The sequence below is a fragment of the Bidens hawaiensis genome, unplaced genomic scaffold (assembly GCF_021521415.1).
Source record: "Bidens hawaiensis isolate Kalapana, Puna unplaced genomic scaffold, B.hawaiensis_p1.1 tig00012646_1, whole genome shotgun sequence".
NCBI classification, from domain to species: domain Eukaryota; kingdom Viridiplantae; phylum Streptophyta; class Magnoliopsida; order Asterales; family Asteraceae; genus Bidens; species Bidens hawaiensis.
In genome coordinates this window covers 579,900-604,573 of record NW_027492046.1, presented here as the reverse complement: position 1 = coordinate 604,573, position 24,674 = coordinate 579,900, and the positions used below count along the sequence as shown (strand labels likewise).

The following is a 24,674-nucleotide window of genomic DNA, read 5'->3' as shown; positions in this document are numbered from 1 at the left end:
TAATTATCAGCCAATACGTCGGGTTAAGATTATTAAGATATATTTATTCCTTTTTTTTTTAATTAAGAAAGACAATAAATTTAGGGCTATGTAAGGTAAGGGGGTTTGATATTTATTTATAAGGTTCATGCATCAATAGGATTGGAAAGCGACAGCCATGTGCGAGGGATAAATATAAGTCGTTTAGTTTGTCTTCTTCCTCCACCATATGATACCGTTTGTTAATCAAAGAAACGACCACTACCAAACAAATAACAAATAAGCCAAGAAGATGCCTGTGCTTGTTTACAAACAAATATATATTCTCAAAAAGTGAACGGAATACATGCTTTTCTATTATACGATTGCACACTAAACATTTTATGGTTGCATTATATACTTTCTAAAACATAATTTTAAAATATAATTACACAATTCCATCAATAAACACAAACTCTATGATAGTTGTTAATGAATTAGCAGAATTGTATCGATTTAACATCGAAGAACGCAAACTCAACACAACTTATGAACTAGATCAATTCACGATGAAATCCCAAATTGAGTTAGGGTTAACACATTTTTATTAAATATGAAAGAAATGAAAGAGACGAGAATGAAAACGATCATGAATGAAATCAAATTGAACGAACTAAGTACCACGTCTATGACAAGCCCTTATATATCCTAACTGCTTGTTGTTGGACACTAACAAACTATCTTTCAAGAAGTATAAAACACCTCTTGAAGTTTATTCCCTATAGTGAACCTTTTATCAGGAGTAGAGTCTCAAATGTAGTAAAAGAATTAGAAAAACAAACACTTCATCCGTAGTACACAAATTCTTACACGTATCATTCATCACGTAATACTCTACTACTCCGGAGAAGTAACTCTCTCATGTAACCCACTCTAGAGAAGCCACACTTTATTAAACAAGATGTTTAACTATGAATTAAACTAAGCATCACTTCCAAGTTTCAGCAATAGTTTATACTCGTCTTGTTTCATAACAATGATTTTAAAATGTTCTATTTATCCATTGCTATAAATACAGACTATTTTTTATTAAATCGAATGTTTCTTTTAGGCTTATGTAGAAAATAAAGGGCGAACGAATTTCATAAAAATTTTCATAATTATTTGTTAGATTATGGAATGCTCTTTTCCTTTGATCCTCCATGTAAGCAACATGCTTCACTAACCGTCTCCCTAAATGGCAGAGACCACCGTCCACCGGCATACAAACGTCTCACTAGTGGTATAGGTGGTGATACCTTACAAACGCCATGCTAAACAAGGTAATTATCACCTTAAATTGGTGTATTGGTCTCACAGAGCATTCACATTCCATCCATCACATTCCATCCATCATTTTTACCCTATAATTTAACTAAAATTCATACTATTTAAAATTTGATACTTGTAGGTCTCGAAACTGGATCCGACAACGAAGGGCTTTGTTCTTGATAAGTGCTCGAGACGGGTGCGGTATAAACAAACGATCGAGCAAATATATAAAGATAATATTGAACAACTCCGTAACCGTAACAAAAGATTCATAACATTAAACGAACCGATCCCACCCAAGGTGAGCTCCCCTTGGGTGGTTGTTTACACACTACAAAACACACACATACATATGACTACAAGACCCTATTTATAGCTAAAACAAATACATTCTAGAAGATCTTTCTCCCCCGTTGAAGCTAAGCGCGTGCGTCGAAGTTCTCATCTCGTGTCCGAAATTCTAGCCTACTTTAATTATTAACTTGACTGTAAATATATAACGGGTTTCATACTTTGATATCGCAAGTCACATTTTTGGCCTTACAATCACCCCCTTGACTTGTGATCTCAAAACATCGTTGAACCGTGTCTCTCATTTTCGCAAATCAACCCGATGACCGAAACTTCTTCAATCACCCCCTCAAGGTATGATCCACATAATTCATTCATGAAGACATTCTTGCTTCTTTATCCCTCTCGGATCTTAAGCAATATAGGTTTAGAAGAGCTTGACGAAATACCGGGGACAACGATCAAATGGCAACGCTTATTATTTCCGAGAATTAAATTATTTAAGTAACTCACCCTTAATAAATAAGTATCCCAGATACTCGTATCCCACATTTTCAGGGTGAGAACTTAAACAATTTAATTCCCTATTAAATCCAACTTTTTCAAAAATTATCACCTTAATAAGCATCTCGGATGCTCGTAGCCCACGTTTTCTGGATCCAATTCTCGAACGCCTTGAAAATAACATATAAATAATATGCTCTGAACACTGTCCAATAATGACGAAACCCGAACAAATTTGACTTTCTTCAGTTTGGTCAACCCCGAACATCAGCAACAAAAATAATTTAAACATCTTGAACCCAAAATTTAACTTACAAGCATCTGTTCCATAATAAAATAATCTGGCCCAAACTTACAATACACTCTAGCCTACAATTTAAAATTCAGCCCAGATCCACACTAATAAAGCCCAGCATGTATATGTCACAAACCCTAGCTGCAAACTTATTATGTTGCTGCCCCCTCATATATCAACTTGCCGGAAAGACATTTTTCTGGCAACCATTTCCGACCACCACAGCGCCGCCTCCTCCTCCTTCCACAGATCCACGTACTAATCAACAACAACTACCATTATCAACCATCGTTACAGTAAAGTGTGACCGAACAGTTGAAACTCGCCGGAGTTCTGACACCCATTTCCGGCCACCCTTACAAAAAAAAATCCGGTCAACAACATCAAGTGTCGTCATCATCACCAGCCACCGGTGACCTCCGCCATAACCACTTCCTTCACGAAGACCATCACTGTAACCGGAGGTGGTAGCCGACCATCTCTCCTTCCAGACTCTCACTCTAGTGTTTGTGACATAACCAATGATTTAACAGCATGATGTAACATAGCACGAGAATGAACCAATGATTTGATTATTATGGATGGAGCTTACATTCTTCAAGCTCCACAGACACAAATACCGTCTGTTCAATTTTTCTTTTTTTTTAATACACGATTCATAAAAACTTCATAAAACTCTAAATCAAACCTTTAACCGGCAGTGAATCCAGATCCACAAAGAGACAAACATCGAGCACCTTTATTTCCCCAAATCTTCACACTTTATTTCCAAGTATCAATGAAATTAACATCTCGGTTCTAGTAATAGCGGAAATAGAACCCGATTATCAAGAACAAAGTTGAATGATAAGATTCGACCCGCTTTGATACCAATTGTAGGTCCTGAAACCAGATCCGATAACAAAGGGCTTTGTTCTTGATAAGTGCTCGAGACGGGTGCGGTATAAACAAACGATCGAACAAATATATAAAAATAATATTGAACAACTCCGTAACCGGTAACAAAAGATTCATAATATTAAATGAACCGATCCCACCCAAGATGAGCTCCCCTTGGGTGGTTGTTTACACACTGCAAAACACACACATACATATGACTACATGACCCTATTTATAGCTAAAACAAGTACATTCTAGAAGATCTTTCTCCCCCGTTGAAGCTAAGCACGTGCGTCGAAGTTCTCGTCTCGTGCCCGAAATTCTAGCTCACTTTAATTATTAACTTGATCGTAAATATATAACGGGTTTCATACTTTGATATCGCAAGTCATATTTTTGGCCTTACAATACCCATTTTTAAAAATTTCCCACAACCCATCCACCATCTTTATCTTCATCTTACTCACAAACAATTATTTTATCATATTTCTTGTTTTCATACACTCACACAAATTTAAAGAGTGGTGAATAGTAACTTTTTATATATAAAAAACTGGTATAGCAACTTTTTATAATTTAGGGTTGGGATAAACAAATAATGGATGGGTTGAAGTTAGTTTTTAGTAAATTCTTTTTAAATTTAAAGATGGAATACAAGAATTTGCAAGTAAAAACATAAAAACTTTTAAGTTCCTCTCTTTATTGTCTTTTGATCTACTTTATTAAATGGAAGAATGAGAGAGATCAAGATGTATAAATTAAATTGGTGTATTGGTCTCACTAAGGTAATGATCACCTTAATACAAGAATTTGCAAGTAAAAACATGAAAGCTTTTAAGTTCCTCTCTTGGTTGTCTTTTGATCTACAATTCAACTATAAATGCAAGAATGAGAGATTAAGATGTATAAATTTGTTGAGTTTTAGTGGATGGAGTGGGGCTCAGGACCCCCTAGGAGGTACCGTATGGGAGGATCGGGAGCACCGTCCCGTGACCAACGGTACTGAAAAAATCATCCCGGCGTTGCGAGTACATGCCACTCTCCTTGCCAATTATTTTTTCTTTTTCCTTCTTATTTTTTATCTAAAAAACATGTCTGGCATGGTGGCTGTGGTGATTGATGGTGGCAGAGCACGGTGGATCAGTGGCTATGATGGGCGATGGTGGCGACAGTGGTTGAAGATGAAGACGACGTTCTTTTAGGGCTTTTTCTTAATATGTCGATTGTTTTCTAGCCCCTCACATTTCATTTAGATAGCTTTATTTGGAGATCGATTAAATTTTAAAAAAGTTTCAGTAATTTATATCTTAACAAAAAAATAATTTTGAAGGGTGATTAAATATTAAAAAAACTATCTAGATTAAATTATATTTTTTTCCTTAGCTTTATATAAAAAACAACACTTAATTTATTTATTTAAAAAACTATTTTTTTTTATTTTAATGTTATATTATGTTTTTAATTTAAAAATAATTTAGTTTAATATTAAAAATAAATTGATTGAAAGATGGATTAAGATTGCTGTGGGGGTGATTGTAAGGGTTGTGAATTGGGATGTGAGAAGAGATAGTGTGATCTTATTACTATTTACTAGAGTTATCTTTGAATCCTTAAAAAGAATGATATATAATCGAACAATGAAACTCAATTTAATTTAATAACAAATGTTGAAACAAAAACTTTAAAATTATATAATCCAACAATATGTTTGGCGGAATTTAATCACTTAATCCCAAACATATTGTTGGTTAAATAAATGGGTCGGTTCGGTTATAGAGGTTTTGAATTATTTCTAACCAAAACCGATCCGTATTTGACGGTTTTTAAAAATTCATTAACCGACCCACTGGTTATGTCGGTTATCGGTTAAAATCAGTTTGATTATATCGGTTATAGTTCGGTTTAATGATTATGGCAGTTAAGTTGTTCACCTCTAACTACTACATTTGGTGTTCTCTAACTCATGTCACACATGCAAAAGTACCATAAAGAAGTATCTAAAAGTAGTGTTTTGAAACCGGGACTGGCCGGTTCGACCAAGACCTAGTAGGCATTCCGGTCCGGTTCGCATTATATAGCCCGTTTTCTAATAACCCGGCCGGGCCTGGCGGGTCACGGTTCGACCGGAACTGGTGAACTGCTGGTTAAACCGGAAAAACTACCTTTTTTAATTATTAAATAAAAAAGGACGTACCAAACGGGAGTTGAACCCAGACAGATCCCGATTTGAATGCTTTGAGAAACACCAAATGCCAACCAACCAGCCTATGTTGGTGCTTTTAATTGTGGATTTTTGATTCTAAATTCATTTGAAAACAATTATGGAGCTTCAAAAGGAAAGTAAAACCCCACGTTTAGAGTTCCACCAGACCACCACCGTATGTTTAGTAATTTACACATTGTAAGTTTATAATGGTTTTATTTTTGCTTTAATTTTATTGCTCTAGTTTATTTTCTAAATTGTAACTGGACGGGAAGTTGATTATTATTATTGTTTTACATATATATATATTATTTATTACATCATCTGTGTCAATGTTCGGTCCGATCTTCTGAGCCAGTTCGACCAGTGACCCAGTAAGATATCCGTATCAATGTTCGGTACGAGTCTGAAAACATTGTTTAAAAGGAGTCTCAAATTAGTAATGAATTCAGAATTGATAAGCATATATGAATATATAATAGAAAATCTAAGTAGGGCATGTATTAATTAGGTATAAGAAGTAGAGATGACGTATGCACGAGTGACACAAACCTCTTTGTTTGGGCCAGGCCCAGTTAGAGGCATAGTCTAGTAGTTACTAGATAGATGATTTTAGTTTTGTAGTTGGATGAGATGCATCCACGTCAACTTGGGTGAAGATATGGTGTCCTGTCCTCCCCTCACTCACTCACTCATCATCATCTTCCTCCATATTCTTCTTCTTCTTCATATGCAAAGAAAGAAAGAAAGAAAGTAAAACTAATTAATGGCGTCTCTGGCAAAGCCCCTTCTTCTTCCATCTGTGCTCCCGACTACCTGTTGTAATCGACAACACCCACTCGCTGCTGTTGCTTTCAAATCCAACTTCCTCCAGGGCCAAAGCCTCTCACTTTCTTCATCTTCTGTTACTTGTTTAACCAGCAGCAAGACCTCCCCCATTGTTTGTGCAAAGGTACCTACATTTAACAGCTTATTAATAATAATAATAATATCCTGACGTACGGACACTTAAAGTATATATTATAATTATGTTTAGGTGAACAAAGGGTCTGTGCCCCCGTCTTTCACACTTAAAGATCAAGACGGTAAGAATGTGAGCCTCTCCAAATTCAAAGGCAAGCCTGTTGTCGTCTACTTCTACCCTGCTGATGAAACCCCTGGTTGCACCAAACAGGCAGCTCACTCACCCTCACCCTCCCTTAGCTAGGCATTCATGTTTGATACTTATTATTACTTAATTAATAATTAAATACCCGTTGTACGCACGTTATTCCGCAGGCATGTGCATTCAGGGACTCTTATGAAAAATTCAAAAAGGCGGGAGCGCAGGTTGTTGGGATCAGTGGTGATGATGCAGCATCACACAAGGTATATATATATATAAGTGCAATATATATATGGCCGATGTTTATTAATATTACTATTTCTATGCAGGCATTTGCAAAGAAATACAGACTCCCGTTTACGTTGCTGAGCGATGAGGGCAACAAAGTGCGAAAAGACTGGGGTGTCCCGTCTGATCTTTTTGGTACATTGCCTGGCCGACAGACGTATGTTCTTGACAAGAACGGGGTCGTTCAGCTTATCTACAACAACCAGTTTCAGCCTGAGAAACACATTGACGAGACCTTGAAGTTGCTTCAGACTCTTTAATTCATTCAGTCAGGTAGCTGACAAAACAACTCAACAAACTTGCATGTCTATCATTTATTTATACAAATGAATCTATCATTTCTTTCTTTCTTTAACATAAAACTCAGTATTTGATTTAGTTATCATGGAATTTATTCAAATATTATGGAGTAAAGTTTTCGGCTAAGTTGGAAACAACTGAAAGATTTGTTTGGACATTATATATTGATTCAGTACACAAATTCAAGGTTTCAAATTTAATGATTATTGTATGACTTTTTAAAATAACTATGTACGCTGTCATTGAGAAAATACTTTTCTTAAATATATAATAAAAAGATTACAAATACAAGGTGAGTTTAAATTTACATATAGCGTATGATGTAAGTCTAAATCTTGTACGATGTACTTAAAGAACCTGTACATTTAATTTGACAAAGTGAATAACGTTTTGTGAGTGTGCACCATCATGACAAATTCTATTTAGTACCAATCATTAATATATTTTATGAATTAAGACGAATATAGGCTTGGGTTCTGCTATAACATCTGTTATCGCTTTTGGAATTAAATCTTCCATCCGAATCATCTCTCTCCATCATGTCATCTTTCTTCTCCTTACCCGACTGGCTGGCTATATAACGCTCCTTACAAGCAATAGGTTCTAATTTTGTTAGGTATCGCTAAAATTTCAAAATTATGAACTAGAAATTAAATACTTAAATTGAATACATTAATAGACACGTAAATTAGTTAATAAAAAAATAAGCGCATAAATTATGTCAATCAACAATGTACCCGTTTAAGGGTAAAAAGAGTCAATCAATGATGAAATCGAACACTTGAATGAAGGAATTCAAGTATGATAATTGGCCACACATGACAAAACTCCTCTCCTAGCCAAATTATGTTGCTTTGAAGTTTGGAAATTTTATGTTATGTTTTTCTTTACGTAGTCCATATAAAAGTCAACCAACTTTTGGGTCAACTTCTCAATTTCTCATCGCAAACTTAGGGTGTGCCACGGACGAGATGACATGAACATTCAGGATGCTAATATGTATGGGAGTTTTTATTTTTGTGCGAATGTCTATCACTCACTTATAGATTTTTTTGGCATTGTTTGGCCATCCGGTGAGGTGAAAGAACAAATATATATATATATAATACCACAAATTGTTAAATGCATAATATACATACAGTATATTTAAAATTGATCTCTACATATTCATCTTTTTAGTAGACCTGTGTCATATGCCATAGTTGGATCCACAACCAACCCTCTACTAAGGTTGTCAAGTTCTTGTAACCAAACGCACTATATACTGAAAATATTATATCTTACAATATTCTTAAAATTGGACTCTTTCACATTTGTTTTTGTTAAATGATATGCATCATCGACTTGTTGGGTGGATAGGTTGGTCTTATAGGGTGGCTTAGAGGAGATCAAAATTTATCTTTATCTAAGTTTTTGGTTTATCTATTATTTGCATTAATCTATTAGTCTTTGTTTAAGTTTTAAAATTTGAAGTGTTTGAGTTTGGGTAGGAGTCTCGTACGGGTGGTTATATAAACCAAATTAGTTCTTTGTTTCTTTTATGCACTTTTTATTTTCTTGTTTTCATTTATCAAAAAGAGTCGCTCTCAAATTTTGAGCAAATCGGTTGTTGTTGGTTGGTTTTTGATTATCGGTTCACTTGTCCCAAGTTTAACAAGTGGTATCAAAGCCAAACCCGCGAATCATGTCAGAGGTCCAAGTCGTTGGTGGTGTGAAGAAGTTGAACAACTCGAACTATAATACATGGGCGACATGTATGAAGTCATATCTGCAAGGGCAAGATCTGTGGGAAGTTGTCAATGGTGAAAGCACCGTGGAGCCGAGGAATGATGTGAACGGGGCTGTTGGGAAGTGGCGAGTGAAAGTCGGTAAAGCCATGTTCTACTTGAAAACAACAATCGATGAAGAGCTGTTGGAACATATCCAAGATCTCGAAACACCGAAACCGGCGTGGGATGCGTTGGCTGCGTTATTCTCTAAGAAAAATGATACCAAACTCCAACTTTTGGAGAATGAGTTATTGTCGATAAGCCAACGGGAACTTACTATACCACAATACTTTCACAAAGTGAAGACGTTATGTTGGGAAATTGGAGAATTGGATCAACAAGCTAGGATCGGGGATGCAAGGATGAAGAGAATCATTATTCACGGGTTGAAACCCGAGTTCCGAAGCTTCGTTGCAGCTCTACAAGGATAGGCAAACCCACCTACACTTGGTGAGTTTAAAAATTACTTGGCAAGCCAAGAAGCTTTAATGAAGTAGATGGGAGAGGTTTCGGTTGGTCCGTCAAAGGCCGAAGACCAAGCCTTGTATGCCGGGAAAGGGAAGAACGGTTTTCGAACCGGGAAGTTTCATAGTCGAGGAAAGTATAATGAGAAAAAGAAGCCATGGCATAAGAAAGAAAGAGAGGTTAAAGGAGACAAAGCCGAAGAAAATAACAAGAGTTCTGGTGAAAAGAAGTTTTCATTCAGGTGCTACCAGTGCGGAAGAAAGGGTCACATAGCTCAAAATTGTCCAGGAAAGAATCAAGAAGAAGGGAATAATGCGGAAGTTGAACTAGATGATGAGTGGGATGTCGAAGCATACTTCGCTTAAGAAACCGATGCGCATGCTTACACGGGAACTGTTCAACCGAAAGCAAATAAATTTGATGACTGGATTGTTGATTCCGGATGCTCGAACCACATGACCGGGGAAAAAGGCAAGTTATTGAATCAAATAAAATATGGTGGAAGCAAAGTGGTTGTTTTTGCTGATAACTCAAAACATTCGATCGCGCATATCGGAGACGTGGCGTTCCTGGCCGGTTCAAGTAAAAACGATTTAACACTGAAAGATGTGTATCACGTGCCCGGTATGAAGAAGAATTTGTTGTCAGTCCCTCAACTTACTGATGCAGGTCATTACGTGTTGTTCGGGCCGAACGATGTTAAAGTGTTCGACCACTTTGAAACTCCAAGTAAACCGGTTTTACAAGGTAAAAGAAACGAGACAATGTATGTTCTCTCGGCTGAATTGCTTATGTAGAGAAGACCCGAAGTAACGAAAACGCCGATTTATGGCATCGACGGCTCGGTCATGTCGGGTTCGATAAACTCGATATTATGATGAAGAAGCAAACGGTAAGGGATTTGCCGGCTTATGAAGTGCACCCGGATCATGTATGTGCTGGATGCCAATTTGGGAAGGCGAAACAACAACGTTTGATGAATCCGAGACTAAGTCGAGTGCTCCTCTCGACCTTGTCCATACGGATGTTTTTGGGGCTGTGAATCAACCATCGATAAGTGGTAAGCGCTTTATAATCACGTTTATTCCCAGCCACCTACGTCATAAATTAGAGAAGAAAGTTGTTCGGTGTATTTTTGTGGGATACGATTCTCAACGAAAAGGGTGGCGCTGTTTGGATTCGACAACAAAGAAGTGTTACATCTCTCGTAATGTGGTGTTTGATGAGATGTCGGCTTGGTGGTCGTCAAGTAGACAAGCTTTACCCGATACCGAAGTTTTGAAAGAAGAATTGTCTCAAGTAAGTTTGAATTTTTATGATAATTCTAATGGAGATAATGATGAGGCTAGTACAAGTCATGAGACAACTGAGGTAAGCGATCAAGTTCAAAAAGAAGAAGTACCGTCTAGAAGATCGACTCGAGATCGGAAGCCAAACCCACGATATGCTAATGTAGCAATGGTTGAAGAACAGGTTGTCGAGCCGGACTCGTTTGATGAAGCGAGTAAGAAAGCAGAGTGGGTCGAAGCAATGCGAGCCGATATGTCAGCTCTTGAAGGAAATCAAACATGGGAATTGGTTCCGTTACCGGAAGAAGTGAAGCCAATTTCGTGTAAATGGGTCTAAAAAGTGAAGCGTAGACCAGACGTCACAGTGGAAAGATGTAAATCTCGGCTCGTGGCCCGGGGGTTCTCACAACAATACGGTTTAGACTACGAAGAAACTTTTAGCCCGGTTGCAAAATTAACAACTGTCCGAACCGTCATAGCTTTGGCTGTAAGCAAAGGGTGGAATATGTGGCAGATGGATATTAATAATGCTTTCTAATACGGAAGCTTAGATCATACCATACAAATGACACAACCGGCTGGGTTCGTTAGCTCGAGTAATCCAAATTATGTTTGTAGATTAAAGAAAGCTTTGTATGGTCTAAAGCAGTCGCCGCGGGCGTGGTTCGGGAAGATGGCTGAATTTCTCGAACACAATGGGTTTTCCATCACGACCTCAGATTCAAGTTTGTTCGTTAAGACCTTTGGAAAAAAGGTGGTGGTAGTATTGGTTTATGTTGATGATTTAATAATCACCGGTGATTTCGAAGAGGTGATTAATCAACTAAAAGAAAACCTTAACACGCGGTTCAAGTTGAAAGATCTAGGTCGGTTACAACATTTTCTTGGGCTAGAGCTTGAATACAAAAAAGGGTCTGTGGTTTTGCATCAAAGGAGGTATGTAATTAATTTGCTACAAAAATTTGGTATGAATTGTTGCAAACCGGCGTCAACTCCAATTGATGTGAATGCAAAGTTGTATCCGGACGAAGGAACTGAACTAGAATATCCGTCCGAGTATAGGCGCATGGTGGGAAGTTTGGTATATCTCACGTTGACAAGGCCCGATATCGCGTTTGCGGTTGGTGTTTTAAGTAGGTTTATGCAAACTCCAAGAAAGCCTCATATGTATGCCATGTAAAGAGTTTTGAGGTATGTTAAATCAACTTACAGGATGGGTGTTGAATTTAAGAAGGAGTCGTATGCTAAACTTAGAGGTTTTTGTGATGTCGATTACGCCGGCGATCCGGGAAGTAGAAGGTCGACGTCGGGGTATGTGTTTATGTTCGGTTCAAGTGTCATATCATGGTGTAGTAAGAGAAAACCGACAGTGTCTCTTTCAACTACCGAAGCGGAGTACCGTGCTTCTGCACTAGCGGCTCAAGAGTTGGTATGGCTGGTTCGTTTGTTAAAAGATTTGGGACAGAATATCGAGTATGAAGTGGAGTTGTTTTGTGATAACAAGTCGGCTTGGCCGAGAACCCGGTGTTTCATGCGCGTACTAAGCACGTGGAGGTACATTATCATTTTGTTCGTGAAAAGGTGTTGAATGGAGAGATTGGTCTGATGTATGTGTATACAAGTAAGCAAGTAGCAGATGTGTTCACGAAGGGGTTACCGAGTGCTAAAATGAAAGAGTTCTATGCTAAGATGGGAATGAATACAGTCGATGTTGAGAGGGAGTATTAAACGATATGCATCATTGACTTGTTGGGTGGATAGGTTGGTCTCATGGGGTGGCTTGGAGGAGATCAAAATTTATCTTTATCTTTTAAGTTTAAGTTTTTGGTTTATCCATTATTTGCATTAATCTATTAGTCTTTGTTTAAGTTTTAAAATTTGAAGTGTTTGAGTTTGGGTAGGAGTCTTGTACGGGTGGTTATATAAACCCAATTAGTTCTTTGTTTCTTTTATGCACTTTTTATTTTCTTGTTTTCATTAATCAAAAAGAGTCGCTCTCAAATTTTGAGCAAATCGGTTGTTGTTGTTGGTTGGTTTTTGATTATCGGTTCACTTGTCCCAAGTTTAACAGTTTTAACATTTATTTCATATTTTCAATAAATATTTTTAGTAAAGTTTCTATACTAAGAAAGTATTTTAATTAAAAAAATAGTTAATTTCACCATCAATTTTGTCACACTAGTATAATATTAATAATTATTATTGATGGGTATAGAAGCTTTGTTTTCAATCCTAAATGGAGATTAATATTGCCTTTGTACTACATGAACGAAAGAGTTAAGGTCGCTCTTTAGTTGTCCAATAACATGATTAGCTTCCATGTTAATTATTGCATGCTACGCTAGCGACTTCCATATCCATAATCCATGGTTGATATTTATGTGGTGGTGCCGTCTCATGCCCCAAAAAAGATGATAGCTAGCAATTGTGGTGATCGATGATGAGGCACGTATGTAGCTTGGACTTGATTGTTCATATGTTAGTTTAAACATGAACATCACCAGGGCTGCCCCACTATTTAAAACCATGGCCCAATCCTAATCAATAAAATAATACCAGGCTCCACAACCCAATAATTCTAATCTAATACTTTGGAATTTTTTTTTTTCTTTCAAATTTTACATTTTATTTTTCTTCTGTCGACAGAACCAAAATTATAAATAACTGGTTGGTTATTATTATAATCTAGGAGTAAAAGAAAGTGATTATATGAAATGATTTTGATTCCCATGTGGCTGAATAATTAGGACGTGAATGTTATATATATAATATAATAATAATATATATAAAGGGATAATATTTATTGTTTAGTCAGGTGAGGTGTTGTGCTTGAGAGAATTTCATGCATCCCTTAACGTTTGTTGATTTCACATCTACCGGGTTAAATCTGGAGTATCAGTTATACTTTTTTCCAATTCATATTATTTAATTTGTGACACATAGGGGTAAATGCATATGTCCAAATAAGGTATCACAATTAAAACATCGTTTGCTTCTAATGAAAATCAAATTCAAACGAGATCTCAATACAACTAAAGTAATAGTATCACTAGTGACATGCGCAGTGCATGTGATTAACATAATGCACACACCAAAGTATACTCAGTACATGTAGTGTAATCACCAATATATTCACTAAACTTTTACCATTTTGTATCATTTTTATGTTTTCAAGAGTTGATTTGCACATACCGTTTCACTGAATTACAAGAGTATCACATCATATATTTTTTTTAATCTTGCGCGATCAACACCATATGATTTATTTCTTGTTTTCAATTAGTATATCACCGTCTATTACTAATATTATTGGTGGATTAGGTTTAATTTTACATGTAATATATATATGTACATAATAGATGTGTTAAAGAGTAAAAAGTGTGACACATGCATAATAGCTATTATGGAATGTCATGAGATGGGATGTGATGCATTCATTCGTGATTGTTGTGGGTCATGACTCATGAGTGGAGATGCGTGGGGAGATGGAGACATATGTGATATGTCCGATCGATTCAACCCTAAATAGGATAACTATCTGAATATCTAAAAACCACTTAGATATATTGGTTAATTATGATTATGATTATGATTATGATTATGATTATGATGTGAATACAAAATTAATTCCAAGTAAAGAGTTATATGTTGGCAAAGTACGTAGTTATAATTGAATTTAAATATAACATTAAAAGATCTATATATTGAAATAGCAATCATAAGATTGCACTCTTATGCTCCAACCCTCATATGGTCACCCATTCAAATTATAATTATTGCTAATTTAAAGTGATATTTTAGATTCAAATATACATTAACCTACAGTAATAATAATAAAAAATAATACACACATACATAGGTTTATAACCTTTTAATTCTCATATAGTGCAATCCTTTGTGAAAGATTATGACAGTTATAACTGTATTAATGGAAAATTCATCAGAGAGTTACCAAGTAGAGTGAGCATTGTTACCATCGAACTTAAGTCACTGCTCCTTAGTATGTGAGCAAAGGTTTAATACACACACATACATAGTTTTATTTAATATTTAGAATAGTTATAAAAGTAAATTAATAGCTAGAACAAAAGATTTCCTTTTGAAGGGAATGAAAGGGTTAATAATAATAATAATAATAATAATAATAATAAGGAAAAATAAAGGGAAAAGGAGGACAAGTAAAGTAAGTTATAAAGGCAGGCAGAGAGTTGTTTGGTTTGGGAGATTCAATTCCTACGCCAGGCACCACGGTCATAATTATAATATATAATTAATATTTTACAAGTTTAAACCGACATCCACCTTAAGCTTCCCGGCTTTCTTTCTTTCTTTCTTTCACCGGCAATCCATGAGTGAAGTTTTCTTTATGCATGGTGTTTTGAAAATGAAAGCAGAGTCAAATGGTACGTTGTTATCCGGTATAATATGTTTATTTCATTTCAATTTGATTAGAGGGAGGGTTAAAATCAGGAAGGAAGGATCATTCTTTCTTTCTGGGCAATAAGTCCAGTCCATGACTGCTACGAATTTACATATTTGTGGCCGGGTGGGTCCTCGTCATGGCCATTACATATCATTTGCATTTATGCTTTCACTTAGCTTAGCTGCCAGAAACCCACCCATCATATATATATATATATATATATATATATATATTTATTTATAACAGTATTAGTTTTTGTAAGTGATTTAGATATTGATACACATTGTTATGTGTTGTTTTTGGGTTTTTGTGTTAAGGAATATCAAATAATTACAAAGTAATGCATTCAGATTTGTGGCATGCTTGTGCTGGGCCTTTAGTCTCTTTGCCCCCTGTAGGAAGTCTTGTGGTTTACTTTCCGCAAGGTCACAGCGAGCAAGTAAGTCTTTACTTTCTTTCTTCCACACATGATCGAGAATATTCAACTGCCTGGTAATTTATTCTGTTTAAGGTTGCAGTATCCATGAAGAAAGATACACAAAACATCCCAAACTATCCCAATCTTCCTTCTAAGCTCATCTGCATGCTTCATAATGTCGTCTTGCATGTAGTCATTCATTCATTCATTCCCCTTATCTTATGTTACGCAATAATAATACTTGTTGTTTCGACATCATTGATTGTTGCTTTGGGTTAGGCTGATGCTGAAACTGATGAAGTCTATGCCCAAATGACTCTTCAACATGTAAATAAAGTAAGTCAGCTGGATGCTTCTAAATATGTTTATGTTGATTCTTGACATTAAAGTAGTGGAATTGTGCAGTATGACCAGGAAGCATTACTCATGTCTGATATGGGTCAGCAAAGCAAACAGCCTGCAGAGTTCTTCTGTAAAACTCTTACGGCTAGTGACACAAGCACTCATGGTGGATTTTCTGTACCACGTCGAGCGGCTAAGAAGATTTTCCCACCTTTGGTATGTCAAACAACAGTCATATGATTGTGCTTTCAATTTATTAAGATTTCACCCTGCACATGTTTTTATAGGATTTCTCTATGCAACCTCCAGCTCAGGAACTTGTAGCTAGAGATTTACATAACCAAACATGGACATTCAGACATATTTATCGAGGTTTGTTCAAATCTTTCTGTTGCCCGGATCGATTATTCGGTTATAGGATTAGTATGAACAAGATGAGCATGCACATAACATGTGGTTGCGTGTAGGGACTTGAGACACCATGACAAAAGAAACAGACACTAATATTGTTGATAACTTGGTACAATGGGTGGGTATTATACCTTTGACCTTTGAAAATGATGATGAAATAATCATTTTTAACTAACTAACTAATAGACGTGTATCTATTGTGAAATGGCGGATCCTAAATCTGGTTAATTTACAGCAGTTTGACTTTATATTTGACCTGTTTTGACTTCTAAATTGCATAGATTTCTTGATTAAAGCTAAGTCTAACACTTTCTTTCTTCCTCTATTCATTAAACTATATTTAATTTGTCTCTCTGGCACTTATACTTTAAACAAGTAGTTTGTTTTTGGATAGATTATGTGTATTAGCACCCTCTAGCAAGCACTGCCAAACTAGAAGTATGTTGGATGCATACTTGATGCTTTATAATAATAGTTTTGTATATTCAGCAGCTTAATTAGACTTCAACTTTATGTATGTTGTCTATTGATGTTATTTACATTTCTATACTGATCCAAGGCAACCTTCGCCTTGCCTTTCCCGCCAGCAGCCTTCTTCCTCGCGAAGAAAGGACCATCTGCGGATTCCTCATCAGAAGATGACAAAATTAGAGGAATTCCAGCAGAGGTTTGAGCATTGAGAGGGCGAGGGTTAAATAATCTTTTACCTGGCCGCGTGGCGCTCAGTATCTCGTGGCACGGCGGGTAGACCTCCACAAACCGATCCGCAGTTTGCTCAAGGATGGGCAACTCGTTCTCATCAAGAGCACGAGTACCCATCCGAGCGGGACCACCGCTCTCCCGCGGCTGCAGAAGAGATTGCAAGTTGTTTCCCTCTGAAAATAGACAGAAACAGTTAGAAGAAAAACCCTAAATCAGCAAAAAGATATGAAGCATACCGTACGGGATAGAGTTCAAACCGTATTCGAGGACAATGGGAATCTGTGGCGCCTCCGCCCCAGCATCCTTCCACACCCGGCTCATCCCGAGCATAACCATCCCGGACTCCGCAAAGCGGTAAACCGGAGTCTGGATCCGGGAAATCTTGGAAAACCATTCCGCCTCCTGGTAGTTGGAGGCGTGAAGGCTCGGAAGTGCTCTCCCGTTCTTGAATGTCATCGCTATGGGGACGACACGGGCAGAGATGTAGAAGAACTCCCGCTTCCAAGACCGAAGACTGCGCTCGGTAGCACAGATCTTCAAACCCTTGATCCGGGTGACCAAGGTGTACCAGCCTTGGATGCACCTCCAGGAGTAGAAGGTCATCGGGCGGTCGACGTGGGGCTCCACACCAAGAATGAGGCACACCCATTAAAAATGACGGATCTTGGCGATCGCCATTGGATGTACCTCCGTCAGGTGCACACCGTGTCTTTCCAAAACACGGTATACAAACTTCGTCAATGGGAACCTGAGATTCCCATAGACGAAGAACGCATCATATACCCCTATCTTGCATTTGGGGGCATCGTACACCGTCTGATGAGGCCCAGGAAACTCAGGCTCGAAAGGCTCGAGCATGAACTTCCTGACCATGTACTGATAGGCGTCGACGGAAAGAGCACACTGGCACTCACCAGCAGTACTCTTGTCATCCTTGTCCGACGTGGACGAAGGATTCTCGAGGTATACATCGGACTCCTCGACAGTAACCTCAGGATCATGAGTAGAAGACATGTTTTAGATGTAAAGAAGAACGATTTCAGGAGAATGCTCGACAGAAAAGTTAGAGTATTCGCCGGAAATCGTTTAGCAGAAGAAGAGAGAAGTGAAACTGTGAGTTGAGATGCATCCTCTCCTCCCTTTATATACTCATCGCAATGAATGCGATGAATTTAATGCGGAAGAGAGAGGAAAACGCAGGTGCAATGAAACTATGACACGTGGAAAAAGCAAGCTGACAACAACTGTCGACAGGACGCGCGCCGTAAACTTCGCGGCCACGCGCCCGAAAACTAGCGCCCACGCGCCTGAAAAAGCGTCTGGAATGACCATATACTGTCACGTCGCCATAACTTCATGCACGTCCTGAAACTGTCAGAAGAAACCGTCAGACCACGCTGACGTCCCTTCAACGGTTAGACTGTTCTTATCCTTTCACCAACTCTTCGAATTTCAAAAAGATTCAAAAGTAAGCGGGACTATACCCCTTACCTTGGAAACCAAGTAACTATAAGACGGGTGCGGGTACAGTGTCAAGGCAAAACCCTTCACATACTTAGCACCCGCAGGTAATTGAAGCCAAGTATACCTCGGCAACCAAGTAACTATAAGACGGGTGCGGGTACAGTGTCAAGGCAAAACCCTTCACATACTTAGCACCCGCAGGGAATTGAAGCCAGGAATACCTTGGAAGTAAAGTAACTATAAGACGAGTGCGGGTACAGTGTTAAGGCGAAACCCTTCACATACTTAGCACTCCGTAGGGAATTGAAACCAAGAAGGATCTTCTGGGCCATGCTTGCGGAAAGGGATATAACATCCCCGCATAGCGGGAACGTTGAGAACTAGATTGTTGGAAGCTCCAAGATGGAATTGGTTGTTTAACATAATTGATCACTATGTTTAAAACTACCAAAACCCCGTGGAGAATCCACACAAGTGAAACTCAACGCTCCTGACTTGCGAGGAGGTTACACACCTACCCGAATCATACCCAAAGATCAAGCAGAACAGTGGGAAATTCTGCACGTGACATTAGGAAACCCGCGGGAAGAATCCCCGCGGAGAACCTTAAAACTAAACCCTTTTCAAAACCCCTTTGCTTAAGTCCAAAAGTTCACCTCATTAACAATTCATGAGAAGAACATTGGACTGGGGGGACTTGAAGAGGTAGGTCCCAGCAGAGCCCAGTTGGACCCGTAAGACTCACCTCAGAGACGTCTGCGCAGTCGGACCCGCAAGACTCACCTCAAAGAGGGACGTCTCCGCGGTTGGACCCGCAAGACTCACCTTAGGAGGGACGTCTGCGCAAAGACCAACTGGATCCGCAGGACCCACCATGCTCAGAGACGCGACGTCCTTACGCGCAGTACGCAAGCTGCTCCCGCAGGAAACGCCTCCCAATGGTCGACGTACTCCGCCTGTTCTCGCAGCTACGGATACTAGCCATCAGGGAAGGCTACCCGCACAGCAAGGCTACACGCACAAGGCACTAACTCTCAAAATAATTCAATAATGTCACCTGAAGAAGGAATGAGCAAGCCGGGAACACTCCCGCCAAAAGTCGGGAATACTCCCGCCCAAATGAGCCAGTCCATACGATACTGGAGGATCTTTTGTACTGTACCTGCCAAGGTATGGACAAAAGATCTGACCAAAGCTGCGACAGCTCACTGACAACAGTACGACGGGCAGCACGCTCTAGTACTTAAAGTCACTATCAGCCGCTGCCTACTCACCAACCCCTGTCGGGGCACGTCCATAGCCTGCAGTTGGTGGAAAAGGAATAGTACACAGCCGGCCTGGTCACTATCAGCCGCTGCCTACCCACCAACCATCAGCATGGCACGTGCGTAGCCCACAGTTGGTAAAACAGGAATACTATTTAGCCGGCTGTACCTGCTTGGAAACCTACCTTCGGCTATAAATACTCCAACACCTTGGAACGGTATCATCATCTTATATCTCCATATATTATCTGATATCTGCTCTAGTCATTTCTCTTAATATACACTTATATTCAAGAGCAATCTAGTCTGATTCTCACGCCGGAGGGTGGTCACAAGGAGGTACCCCCCCCCCTTCTCAGTGACGAGCTCACGGTGTCTGTTTTGCAGGTCATCGGAAGAATAACCATCTTGCCGGACACAACCCTCGTGGGAAACATCTATTTAACCCCCAGATTATCCGTAATCTGCCCGGGGTCGATTAGTGTTTCTTCATGAATGCTCTCCAATCGGTGCTGAGGAAGGCCTCCGAGTACCTGTCTACGCTGGACGCATCCACTCCATACTCTGAGTTCGAGCATAAGTTCCAAGAGATCGGCTTGGAGAGAGGCTGGGGCAACAAAGCCGAGGGCGTCACGGAGATGATCCAGATGCTGCTGGACCTCCTGGAGGCCCCTGACGCCTGCACGCTCGAGAAGTTCCTTGGAAGAATCCCCATGGTGTTCAACGTCGTCATCCTTTCTCCCCATGGCTACTTTTCCCAGGAGAACGTGTTGGGGTACCCGGACACCGGTGGCCAGGTGGTTTACATTCTGGATCAGGTTCCCGCCTTGGAGAAGGAGATGCTGAGGAGGATAAAGGAGCAAGGCCTTGATATCGTTCCTCGCATCCTCATTGTCACAAGGCTCCTCCCTGATGCTGTAGGCACCACCTGCGGGCAGCGTCTTGAGAAAGTGTTTGGAGCAGAGCACTCTCACATCCTCCGAGTCCCCTTTAGAACCGAAAAGGGAATTCTTCGCAAATGGATCTCTCGCTTTGAGGTGTGGCCATACATTGAGACCTTCACCGAGGATGTTGCTAAGGAAGTTACCGCAGAGCTGCAGGCAAAACCAGATTTGATCATCGGTAACTACAGTGAGGGCAATCTGGTTGCCTCTTTGCTGGCTCACAAGTTGGGTGTGACTCAATGCACCATTGCTCATGCCCTGGAGAAAACCAAGTACCCTGATTCTGATATCTACTGGAAGAACTTTGACAACAAGTATCATTTCTCTTCTCAGTTCACAGCTGATCTTATTGCAATGAACCATACCGACTTCATCATCACCAGTACTTTCCAAGAGATTGCTGGAAGGTAATACATACATACTTTTCAAATTGCTACTGCTTAACATGTGTTGACATATGTTGTTGTTTTCAGCAAGGACACAGTTGGACAGTACGAGTCCCATACCGCCTTCACAATGCCTGGACTGTACAGGGTGGTCCATGGGATTGATGTTTTTGACCCCAAGTTCAATATTGTATCCCCTGGTGCTGATATGGGGATCTACTACTCTTACACCGAGAAAGACAAGAGGCTCACAGCCCTCCACCCTGAAATCGATGAGCTTCTCTTCAGTTCTGTTGAGAATGAAGAACACCTGTAAGTTAGTTGGATTCATTTTCTGATTCAAACATGTGGTCATGCTAACAGAATAGAATGGAACGTGATGCAGATGTGTGTTGAAAGACAAGAGTAAGCCGATTCTGTTCACCATGGCCAGACTCGACAATGTGAAGAACCTAACAGGACTGGTGGAGTGGTACTCCAAGAATGACCGGCTTCGTGAGCTGGTGAACCTTGTTGTGGTGGGTGGTGACAGAAGGAAGGAGTCTAAAGACCTTGAAGAGCAGGCGCAGATGAAGAAGATGCACGAGCTGATCGAGAACTACAAGCTCAACGGCCAGTTCAGATGGATATCTTCCCAGATGAACAGAGTGAGGAACGGGGAGTTGTATCGTGTGATTGCAGACACGAGGGGAGCGTTTATTCAGCCTGCGTTTTATGAGGCATTCGGGCTGACGGTGGTGGAGGCCATGACCTGTGGGCTGCCCACGTTTGCAACACTTCACGGGGGCCCTGCTGAGATCATTGTTCATGGGAAATCTGGGTTCCATATCGACCCGTATCATGGGGACCAGGTCACCGAGTTGCTTGTCAATTTCTTTGAGAAGACCAAACAAGATCCTTCGTACTGGGAGACCATTTCCAAGGGTGGCCTGCAGCGTATCCAGGAGAAGTAAGCAAGCAAGCGATTAAACCTAAGCAAGTAAACGTAAACATAAACATAAACATAAACATAAAAACATGTATTTGTTTGTTTTGTAGATACACATGGCAGATCTACTCGGACAGGTTGCTGACATTGGCCGGAGTTTACGGATTCTGGAAGCATGTGTCAAAGCTTGACAGGCTTGAGATCCGTCGTTATCTCGAAATGTTCTATGCTCTCAAGTACCGTAAAATGGTAAGCAGGCCCCAAATATATTTAATTTGATTATCAATAATATGCAGTATTAGTATAGTTAATTAAGCATGGTGATTTGTGTGTTTGAAGGCGGAATCTGTTCCTTTGGCTGTTGATGAGTAGGCAAAAGGAGGAGGGGCTGGGTGATCCACATGATAACATAAATATAATAAAGTGGAGCACAAGAGAAGAGAAGAGAGCATTTTGAAAGGCTTTTGGTTTTGATTTTGATTGTGTATTTGTGTGTTCAATTTCCCTTTCATTGCCAGCCATTTGTGTGATTGACTCCTGCATTGGCCCAAATTAGAATTTCTTATGAATGTTGTTGTTTCTAGTAACTATTCTCTGTTTAACACACACATAAACATATACATATACATAATAGATGAAATCCTACTATTTGGTGGCCAAGTACTAACCAGGTTTCACCTGATTCCTTAGTACAACAAGAACCTCTCATTTAGAATATTAGAGCCACTATGCCTATCTTTTCTTATATAAAGTTTTCTTCGTAATAGTAGCTTTTGCCTTCAAATTAATTGCAATTTGAAGTTTGCAATTATTATTTACTTCAATTCCTCCCAACTTGAAATTTAATAATCTCTGCTTTTTACATTTCCAAGCACCTTTCAGGACATGTAGATATACAATTTAAGAACTCTATTTGTAGTAATTAATCTATCCTTTTACATAACATCTATCAAGATAAAATAAAATAGAACCCACCCTGGATAATACAAAAACATATGTGATGGATGGATGTCCTTAATTCAAATCTGGTTGGAACTGATAATCTGAAATGAAAAAGCAAGTGAAACTTGATCTAAGCTATACATGGGTGTGAGATCATTGTATTGTGTCTTGTTTTCATTTGAATAATATTGAATGAGTCATAATGAATTACCATATAAAAATCGGTGTTTTTTATATTGTTCAATCCAATAAAATCCAACCATCTAAAAATTACATCACGGTAAGTATTATCAAACTCAAATACATGTTTTTTGAACAGGCATATATAAAAAGTCATATATCCAACCAATCAAAATTCAAATCACATCAATCGTCCATCATATTGGGTTCATACCTTACATAAATAGTAAGTATTGATTGGATCATGTTATGGGTCAAATGACTCAAATCATTTGCTTTTAATAATGCTTGGGTTGGGTTGGACCGAACAAGATGGGTTGATAAAAAACAACCAAAAAGTAAAACGAGCATATCTTGGGCTAAAATATTCGTTACGACCGGGTTTCTCGACGAAAGGAATCTGAATATGTGGTTTTCTTTGACCGCGTTTCCCTATCAAAAACAACCAAAAAGTAAAACGAGCATATCTTGGGCTAAAATATTCGTTACGACCGGGTTTCTCGACGAAAGGAATCTGAATATATGGTTTTCTTTGACCGCGTTTCGCTATGCAACGTGTATATGTCCGTCGCGATACGCCATGGACATAAAAACGTGAAAAAAAGGGTTTTGACCTATATGTTCTATTTTACGAACCCTAATAAGATATCGTCCATCTATGTTCTTTGGCCGTGTTGCATGCTTGAACCATACGTGTGATTCTGTTATCGTTAATTGTTAAACTCGTTTAAGTGTTTGTTGCTTCCAAACAAAACCTGCTAGTGTGATCAGCACTCGACAAAACTTAAAAAATGTTTCTTTATAATTAAATAAACAACCAAACGGATGGCCTTGACAACATGCTCTTCTGGATTCGATACCTGACTTACCCTGTCTATAGGTAAATTAGGTTTTTGCATGATCGGTACGACACGGTCATCAACGTGCCCGAGATTCACTTATCGAGTTTGAGTACATTCGCGAGCCTAAACGAAAAAAAAAAAAACTGAAACACTATTTTGGTCTCATACGTCGCCATGTCAGTACGAGTTCTCAACAAGTTCAACGGTCATGGCTTTGCTAAATATAGCAGGCCAGGGAAACTCAAAGCAGACTAAACAAAGAATTGATGTCGAGGTTGAACCATGACCCACCCGAGTTGCAAGCTGAAAAGTGGGGGGATATGGTTAAGTAAACACCAAGGGTTACTAGACAAATCATTAACAGAGTACAAGGAAGAGATTCAGTGCATGTATGACCGTGTTGTGTCTGTTGCAACTACAACTAGAAAGCAAACACTACATCTGGTAGCAGTGTGGTTGTTAGGTGGGGAAGATTATAACTTCCGTTTGCAGGTTACAAGGTTTGTAAGAGTCTAAAATCTATATATGAAATGGTTTAGTTATTTCTATCTTGATTATTTGTAATTTCTATCTTGCAAGAATGAAATCGAGATAAAAATAAAAAATGATAATAATACGTCCTCTCCAACACGTTCATACGACCTCGCTGCGAAGTGCGAGCTATATTACTAGTATATATAATATGAGTCAAAATCCATAACTCTTATGTGAAACCATAAATAATAACGACAATTGCGGTAAGGCTCCTTTCTAATAGGTAAAACTACCAA

General features: G+C 39.0%; 3 protein-coding genes and 1 long non-coding RNA gene across 4 annotated transcripts; all 4 read left to right on the top strand.

The window, feature by feature from the left end:
- The first annotated feature begins 6,207 nt into the window (after positions 1 to 6,207).
- On the top strand, positions 6,208 to 7,100 carry LOC143541757 (peroxiredoxin Q, chloroplastic-like). Its single transcript, XM_077034491.1, has 4 exons — positions 6,208 to 6,393; positions 6,478 to 6,615; positions 6,720 to 6,809; positions 6,876 to 7,100. Exons 1-4 carry the CDS (start codon positions 6,208 to 6,210, stop codon positions 7,092 to 7,094), a joined length of 633 nt encoding a protein of 210 aa, XP_076890606.1. The 3' UTR covers positions 7,095 to 7,100.
- Positions 7,101 to 8,818: 1,718 nt separating this feature from the next.
- LOC143541756 (uncharacterized) lies at positions 8,819 to 9,334 on the top strand. Its single transcript, XM_077034490.1, has one exon. It carries the CDS (start codon positions 8,819 to 8,821, stop codon positions 9,332 to 9,334), a length of 516 nt encoding a protein of 171 aa, XP_076890605.1.
- A 6,199-nt stretch (positions 9,335 to 15,533) lies between these two features.
- LOC143541776 (uncharacterized) lies at positions 15,534 to 15,955 on the top strand. Its single transcript, XR_013136807.1, has 3 exons — positions 15,534 to 15,687; positions 15,778 to 15,834; positions 15,904 to 15,955. It is a non-coding gene; the product is annotated as an uncharacterized LOC143541776 (long non-coding RNA).
- A 4,218-nt stretch (positions 15,956 to 20,173) lies between these two features.
- Positions 20,174 to 22,472, top strand: LOC143541788 (sucrose synthase-like). The gene is made up of 5 exons (XM_077034519.1): positions 20,174 to 21,033; positions 21,100 to 21,324; positions 21,398 to 21,961; positions 22,051 to 22,189; positions 22,280 to 22,472. The coding sequence occupies exons 1-5, from the start codon at positions 20,174 to 20,176 to the stop codon at positions 22,310 to 22,312; spliced, it is 1,821 nt and encodes a 606-aa protein (XP_076890634.1). The 3' UTR covers positions 22,313 to 22,472.
- Positions 22,473 to 24,674: the final 2,202 nt, after the last annotated feature.

Bases quoted from the DNA above. Each gene is read 5' to 3' on its own strand.
- LOC143541757 (XM_077034491.1), top strand. From the start codon at position 6,208: ATGGCGTCTCTGGCAAAGCCCCTTCTTCTTCCATCTGTGCTCCCGACT. The intron at 6,394-6,477 runs GTACCTACATTT...AATTATGTTTAG, and splicing joins CCCCCATTGTTTGTGCAAAG to GTGAACAAAGGGTCTGTGCC. The intron at 6,810-6,875 runs GTATATATATAT...ATTTCTATGCAG, and splicing joins ATGATGCAGCATCACACAAG to GCATTTGCAAAGAAATACAG.
- LOC143541756 (XM_077034490.1), top strand. From the start codon at position 8,819: ATGTCAGAGGTCCAAGTCGTTGGTGGTGTGAAGAAGTTGAACAACTCG.
- LOC143541788 (XM_077034519.1), top strand. From the start codon at position 20,174: ATGAATGCTCTCCAATCGGTGCTGAGGAAGGCCTCCGAGTACCTGTCT. The intron at 21,034-21,099 runs GTAATACATACA...TGTTGTTTTCAG, and splicing joins TTCCAAGAGATTGCTGGAAG to CAAGGACACAGTTGGACAGT. The intron at 21,325-21,397 runs GTAAGTTAGTTG...AACGTGATGCAG, and splicing joins GTTGAGAATGAAGAACACCT to ATGTGTGTTGAAAGACAAGA.